General features: G+C 45.0%; 1 protein-coding gene and 1 non-coding gene across 2 annotated transcripts; one reads left to right on the forward strand and one right to left on the reverse strand.

Moving 5' to 3' along the window:
• Positions 1-2,213: 2,213 nt before the first annotated feature.
• LOC124180714 (trichoplein keratin filament-binding protein-like) lies at positions 2,214-3,972 on the reverse strand. Its single transcript, XM_046566459.1, has 2 exons — positions 3,684-3,972; positions 2,214-3,574 (listed from the first exon to the last, which is right to left on the reverse strand). Exons 1-2 carry the CDS (start codon positions 3,970-3,972, stop codon positions 2,214-2,216), a joined length of 1,650 nt encoding a protein of 549 aa, XP_046422415.1.
• A 3,384-nt stretch (positions 3,973-7,356) lies between these two features.
• Positions 7,357-7,507, forward strand: LOC124181762. The gene has a single exon (XR_006870567.1). It is a non-coding gene; the product is annotated as a U1 spliceosomal RNA (small nuclear RNA).
• The last annotated feature ends 609 nt before the right edge of the window (positions 7,508-8,116 follow it).

Raw genomic sequence — 8,116 nt, forward strand, 5'->3', positions numbered from 1 at the left:
GCGAGGCTGTTGCGAATAAAAGTTGATGGTTATTACGGTCACTGATAAAGCACGTCCTACCGAAAGAAGGTTAGCTTATTTTAAACTCGGTCTTAAAGAGAGCTCTGATCTCTTCCCCCTTCCGGACTCCCAACCCCGTGCCATTTCCATCCCTCGCACCTTCAGACGGCTCGTTCCATCCCTCTCTGAGCAAACGTGGCATCCTGTGGTGATTTCCATCGAAATTCCCTTTGAGATCAATAAGGCTTACTATCGAAATAGAAGACGTTAATCTCGACCCGCCTAACGCCGCGCCCCAAACCCAGGATAATTTTTTATTTAACGGTTAATTTTGGTCGGTTACTATTCCCGGAATTTTATACCGAAAGAGAATGCGAGATCACGTAGAGCCGAGTTTGAACCCAAGCTAGTCTGCGATCCTCCAGCTAAACTCAGTCAACGTTGTCGAGGAGTTCTATTCATCTCCAAGGGCGCACGAGGAATTTCGGCAGGACAAAGGCCCGAGCTTTGAGGTGCGATATTATTTTGCCCATTTCTTTATTCTCTTCTTCTAAAAATTCACCTTCGCGCCTTCTCTCCGTATCTCTGTGAAGGATATCTTGCGCCCTGAAAGGTAAAATATTAAAACAGACACACCAGCCGAAGGTGGCGGCAGGATACCCGATGACACAGAGCAGGTTTTGTAGAACGCGGCAACGTTCCCATCGTGATACGGTAGTCAGGATGTGTACGGGAAGAAGCGGAAGATGTGAACGAAGACAGGGACAGGAATACGCAGCGACGCCACACTTCACCTTTCAACGCGGCACACGCTCTCCTAAGATTAAACTGTCCGCTGGCGGTGATACACTGCTGAGAAATTCAAAGAAAATTCAAAGATCTGGTTTCTTTATCACACGGAGCTTCTTTTACACGTGTATGGGCAGGCGGGCAGGCACATGCACAACTCACACACGTACAACAGTCGCATGGCAGGAATGATTCGTATCTCCAGAGCTATACGGCAGCGCAGAGTTTACGCCATATAGAGAGGTACACACAGTGCGATATATACGCGCTTGTAACTGCTTTTGAATTCGTTCAAAATTTATGAACGAGGTTCCACGAGAAGATTGCAAACTTTATTGCCGGGCGTTTGAAAAATTTAGAAGATCCCGAAGCAGCGATACATCTATTCGGCACAGGCGAGGTTCCCGCACGATCCAAACTTGATCGTTCCAATTTATCGGCTCTGACTTTTCCCGGGTACTTCTGAAAAAGTAAGGAAAGTGAGAGAGAAAAAAACGGGATCCACTCTCGGAAACGGGACGGGTAAAGGCTTATAAACAGGGAACGTGAGGGTGAGAAGGCGACTTTTTCAAAACGATAAACCAAAATATGTATAAATCCGCAGGTACTTCCGGTACGAGATGAACTATAAAATTTGGACGGATCTGGCTTGCGCGTATGTGTCATACTTCGGTATCCTTGCAAGCACACGCGGGTTAAGAGGAGAATGAAAATGGATTGAGCCTCGCGAAGCGACGACGCAGGCTATCCAATTTTATGACGAATCCCCGGCCGAGAATTTCATCCTGCTTAACCAATACTCGAAATTGCTTCAAGATTCAATTACGTCCGACGCGGCATAAGAGCCCATGAGCTCCTGGTCCGGCTGCCTTAGGTTCGGCATTGAGAAAAGCACATGGAGCGCGGAGCTGCGAGAAGATATAGAATCAGCCGGAAAGCATGGCCTGATAAGTCTAATAAAACGAACTTTGGACGAAGCAATTGAAGCAATAAATCAAAGGTAATCCTACGGAGGCACTTTTCATTGGAAAGAGTCGCGACGGCGGACGTGAGCCTTCTCGACTCGGTGTTCAAGCGATGGAGATTTCTTGGTCGGGTATCCGCGGTTAAATCCGCACTTACAAACTGATCTTCTCTCCGTTCTAAACTTATCGGCTTCATCCTCTCCCCAGTCCGATGTCTGAATTATTAAATATACCCGGCATTCGAATTTCGAGATAAAAAACACATGGTCTAAAGTGGTGGCATGCTCCTCAATTTATTCCATTTCACTATTGCAGGAGCTTCTGTATTCCGCTGAGGCGACACTTTTTCGAAAACGAATTCAATATCTCCTTCGCCACGACTTCCCCTTATAGGCAATGCCTGTATTACCGTCTCACTCGTCTGGCAAATTCACCATGAGAATCAAAATCCCTACCAAATCAGCAGATTTCAGCGCGTGGTGGTGGTGGTGGTGGTGGTGGAGGGCAGTAGCACTGTCCCTTCTGTTCGGCATCGTGACGAGCCGCGCACTCCTTGAGCAGCGTCTTGAACGCGTGAGGAGTGATGTGTTCCGAGGCCTCGAGAAGGAGTTTGGTCTGCCTTTGGTACTCCTCTTCCCTCTTGATACCATCCTGGTACATGCGTTGAGCCTCCTCTTTATCCCGACGTCGGACGGCATCGACGTAGCTCTGCTGGGCCTTGAGCTGTAGTCCGTAATGCCTGGCCCTTTCCTTCTTCTGGGATTCGGCGAGCTCGTTGAGCTTAGCATCGAGATCAAGCTCCTTCTGTAAAAGCAGAGCTTCCCGCTCCTTCTCGCTCTTCTCGCGCTCTTCACGCTCCCGCTTCTCCCTCATCTGGGCCTCACGCCCAGCCATGACTTCGCGCAAGCTTCGCTCTCGAGCTTCCTTGAACTTTCGAATAGCCAACGTGCGTCTAGCTTCGACGTTTCTGTTCGACTCCTCGACGATGGCATCAACCTCAGCGTTTCGTCTCGCCTCTTCCTCCCGGATGGCTTCGAGGTTACTCAAATAGGCGAACATCTCCCGACGTAGTCTCTCCGCCGTCGATGACCGCTCGTTTTTCTCCTTGTCCAGTTCGGCCTCTCCAAGCTCCTTGAACATCAGGTCCATCGCCTTTTCCTCGGCCGCACGCTCCGCCAGTATCTTCTGCCTCTTCATCAGCTGATCCTCCAGCTCCCGCTTCAGTCGCTGACGTTCGTAATTTTCTCTATCAAGATTGCGCTGCTCCTCTTTACGGATGTTCTCCCACATAAGTCGAAGAGCTTCCTGTTGCTCCGCTTTCACCTGTCGCCCCTCAGCCTCCAGGGCTCGCAGCCCGGCTATCTGGTCGTCCAGCGTGCCTCGCACCATTTTTGTCGTCAGTTCGCGTCGTCTGGCCTCCTCGATTTCCCTCCCCTTCTTCGCCTCCACTTCCTTCAGCATCAGGCAGTGCCAAAGCGCGTCCAGCTCCCGTTCCGCCTTACGTTTCGCCTCATTTTCAGCCATCTGCGCCAGGTTGCAGAGCTTCGCGTCCCTCGTCAACTTCTGGGTCTTCTTCTCGCGCGCTTCCAGGCAGCAGGCCAGATACTGCTGCATCCGTTTAGCGGCCACGGTTGCTTGGTGTTCCTCTTCGTGTTTCTTCCGTAGCTCCTCTACCCGCGCCCTCATTTCGTTTATCTTGGAGTCCCCGCCATGCTGAGCCTGGTCGACGATCTCCTTCGTGAAGGCAGCCTCCTCGACCAAGATCATGGCTCGAAGTTTTTCTCGTCGTTTGTTTATCCCATCCTCATACGCCATCATTCCTTAGAGCACATAGAGGTTATCTCTTATAGTGACATACTTATCGTTTATTACCGAAGAACATACGGGTATCAAAGAGGAATGATTTACTCGTGGACAGCACTTACATACCTTGTTCAACGCTTCGTCGAATGTTCTCTCTCAGCACGCGTTTGTCGGTACGTTTTTCAAAGGCGAATCGACGATTGAGTGCGACGAGTTGCCTGTCCTCTAGCTCCTTGGTTGGGTCAATCTCCGTAGACTTTCGCAGTTCGTAAAACTGTTTCACGTACCGACAGTTCGAGTTTGGTTCGCGCATTCTGTGGGCACAAGACACGTTCGCTGTTCCCGGATAGTCGATCGGGTTGTGTCGGGGCTTCAGCGCCGCGCAAACCGGTGGAGAAAATTCACCGAAATTCATATTTGAAATTTTATTTGAAACACGACCGGACCAGGTTATGGACTACACGCAGCTGATGCTCCGACACGAAGTGCGTCGGGGTTAAGTCGATACCCATCTGTTTTTCGTCGTCAAGGTGACGGCCATTTGACGGTGCCTGTCACTGGCTTCGATGCATTCGTTGAACAAGCGTTACTATCTGAAAATTTTCGATGCACTGCATAGAGTCCACACACGTATGATATTAGAAATACGCACACAGATAAATAAAATTTTGATCTAACCAATAAATCTAAGGCTTTAAACTGACAGGAGTAAAAAAAAAACTGAAAAAAATAATTGATAACAAAATTTATGGATCAGAACGTGAAAAAAGAGGGGAGAAAAAGATGGGCTATAAATTATACCGCGGTCTATAGTCTAGACGGTTTTAAACTTTGACGGTAATAAAGACTAGCTCTTATAATGTTATAATGGTCCTTCATCATTAAACTGGAGCCACTTTAAATTAAACTATAAATCCAGGGTCATTTTTATATTGCGGATCTATCAGTCGAACTTATAAGGTGTATGAAAATTTGGCTCATATTCTAGGTAAATGTCTTGTTACACGGTAAAATAAATATCGCGAACGTGCAATGCTCGAAAAACAGCAGTATACTCTTTTGTTGCCGGGATACAATGATAATTCAATTTAGCGCGCACCCGACATGCAAAAAATGAACACCAGTTAGCGACGATTAAATTTTCAAAACTTTTCCCTAAAATACCCTTATATTAAGCGGATTAAAAGTGCGGCAACTCGAGAATACGAATCCTATTACGATACCTTTTATATCTCGAAATTCTACCCGCAGAAAAAAGTACTTGGCTATCAAGTGTTGGACTCTTTCAAAAACTCGGCTTACCATTATTTCGGACATTAGGCACACGTGTAAGCTCCACTAATTTGAAAAGAGGGCTTTCGAGAAGGTAGAATAGTGGAACTGGCACGGCGGCCATATTTTTCCTGAAAGAGAACGCGGCAATTTGCTGATCTGCATTGAAATATAGAAGAGAAAAGTTTTTCAGCATGGCTAATTCAATAAAACATGCGCCTTTCAGAACTTCATTTTAATTCGCTAAATCAGGTTTTATTTGATTTTTTAAAATCTTTTTGTCCCACCCCTTTGAAAACTTGTCATTTCATGAATGTTATGCAGGTGCAAAATTGCACATTTCAGGCCAATTCGGAAGCGGTGCTAGAACCGAGCGGAAAGTCCTCGTCCGCGCGCTTTCGAATTGGCCTGAAACGTGCTATTTTGCACCTGCATTAGACGCGTGAAATGACGAATTTTTAAAGCGGTTGAACAAAAAGATTCCGGGTGCAATAAGGGCGTAACGCGCTTTCTTTCCGCCCTCGATACACAATGTAGTATTAACTACTTGCGATGAAAGTGCGCAGAGTTCTCCGAAGAGAATACGCATGGCCGTAGGATATTCGAAAAGAAATAAGAGTCGGGAATGGATTCGAAATAGAATCCTGCGACCAAAGCTCCTCTCGGAATCTCGAACATTCGTCTATACGCGACGCAGTATAGTACGTGTTATTAAATTTCATTCATTCGTGTAAGTTTTCCACGATCGATATGCGCATAGATGATGCACGGATAAATGAATAAATGCATTATGGCGGGGTATAAACACAGAGAAGAAAAAGGAATCATCGATCCGAGAATGACGACTCGGACGGGACCCCTTTAAGGAGCAACCGCCCGCGAATATTTTTCCCGCACGTTGATCCTTCGGCGGCGCGACGTTATTAAAGGAAATGTACGAAAACAGGGGAAAAGAGACGCGATTTATTTACATGCCAAACTTCGAGAGTAAGAGTGGAGCCGTGCAATTGAACCCCGCACCCCCCGCGCCGCTGGGTAGGCACGCTATTTGTTTTCTCGTGGTAATTATCAAATCCCTGACTACCCCAACGGAAAATCACTCCGCCTACGGGCTTGTTGATTTATGGTTCATGTTTTTTTTCCTCCAGTTTTTTCTTCATCTCATACTCCTATAATGCCGAAATAAATCTGGATTATGTAAATTCAAATTCCATTAGCGACGTGGACCTCTGGTCTTGGCTCATTATACAGTTTAGATTCGTTTAACCCCTCGCCACGGTGTTGCACAAATAATTGGAACATGAGTTTCGCTTTTTTAATGTTTATTTCTTTGTTAAAAATTCAATATAAATTATTCCCCCTGCAGCTCGATTCAATTACGGGAATCCGATAACCCAGTACACGTTTTTATTTTATATTTTTCGCTCTTCTCTTGCAGCAGGTCAAATTATTTCGTAAACATCATTTTACAGCTGTTACGCGTGATTTTTATCACGGAGCATTTTCATAGTAAGGAAATTTCTTTCTACTTCTTCCTTTGTGTTCGAATACCTATTGCAGCATACGATACACCTTGTACAATTATCTTTGCATTTCAAATCGATTTTTTCCTTGATGAAATCACAGCTGATATAATCGATACGTAACAACTCTAAGAAACCGTGCTCGTAAATCATTCCAACCTTATTGAAAGGCATATTGGAAAAAAGTATACCTTGTACGGCAAGACAGGCGTACTTCGATCCCTCAATTTGGTTCACACGCCGAGATTAAAATTACATTTCAATCAACAACAGCGCAGTATTATCGGGTAGGAGGAAAGCTCGGCCATTGACTTATCTGATAACTAATGTACGTACTTGCTACTTAACAGATCCTCGTAGGTTTGCTCCGGTTGTAAATCTTCGGTGGAACGATCTTCGATGGCATATAAACTCTTTGACTTACACCCTCTACGTAACCCGGCTGCATCCATCGAGAGCATAAAATTACTATCATGGCTGTTGATAACGGTTGTTCTTCCGGAGAAAAGTCAGATAAACTACGCCAGCTATCCACACACTACAAAATCATTGCAGCATGTAGCGCAGGGTTTTGCTTTGTCCATTTACCATGAAATAAGAAATTTTTCAGGCATATATTTATTGCCATATTTTAAACATTGCTATTTCCAACACAAAATGAACGACGAAAGTGCGCGGTTTCATTGGAAACACGGTATTTTTTTTATCGCAATATGCTGTTGTAGCCTAGGTTCATTCTATTTTTGATCAAATTTGATAGTAATGAAAAAATATGGAATGCTCGTAATCGGCGAGCGTTGAAATACCATTTTTTAAATACCTTCTGCATGAATCTCAACCGAATTTATTTTTATGTCACAGACTTTATGTCACGCAGAGCTACGATCGATATGTCGTTACAGATAATTTCAAACCGTTGAATGCGACAGTTGCGAAGCATTTGTTTCTCGCGAGTGAAATCACGACAGAAGGAGTAGAAGAAGAGTAAAAATATGAAATTGACTATACTAACCTGGCGTAGGGGATACCATGATCAATATGGTGGTTCCCCCGGGAGTGAGGCATGACTGCTGAACCCTGTAAATATCCCTAACGTGGGTATTTGTGCGTTTAATTTTTGGTAGTGCGGGGCTCTTGCGGTCGCGCAGTCCCCGCGTCGTTCGGTCGAAATGAAACTCAACCACTTCTTTCTTTTTGTTTTGAGTTTGGTTAACGAAGAAGAAGTGGAAGAGATACGTGGAAACAACGGTAATCCAGAAACTTGGGTAAGGCGAGCGTTAAAGTAATACGGTCACGGTTCCAATGAACGGTGCGATGCACTTGTCCCGTTTCAAACTTCTTTCACACACGTGTTACGATACTTTAAAACTTTACGAATTTCCCGACTGTTAACGTCTAGCTCCTCCAACTTCTATCTATTTCCTCTACTGGGATTTAATCTAAGCGCGTTACTTACTTTGTTCTGTAGTTTCAGTAACTAACGATAAATTCCACTCGATGTATATCTTCTCTACGCGTCATACCCTGCATTTATCCTTAACGTCACGAAACTTTACGAGGTATGGTCGACGTCCGTATTTACGAAACCTTAATCAAACTGCACAAATACAATGATATGGTATTGTTGCGAATGCAAGGTCTTCCTCAGTTTTCTATACTCGTTGTTAAAGGTATAACAACTTAGGTATCCAGAACTGTGGTATCCGTGCACCCATGGAATTGGGAAAATGTATTACAAAAGTGAAACTGTCAACAGAATACAAG

The sequence above is a fragment of the Neodiprion fabricii genome, chromosome 4, assembly GCF_021155785.1.
Source record: "Neodiprion fabricii isolate iyNeoFabr1 chromosome 4, iyNeoFabr1.1, whole genome shotgun sequence".
Taxonomy (NCBI): Eukaryota; Metazoa; Arthropoda; class Insecta; order Hymenoptera; family Diprionidae; genus Neodiprion; species Neodiprion fabricii.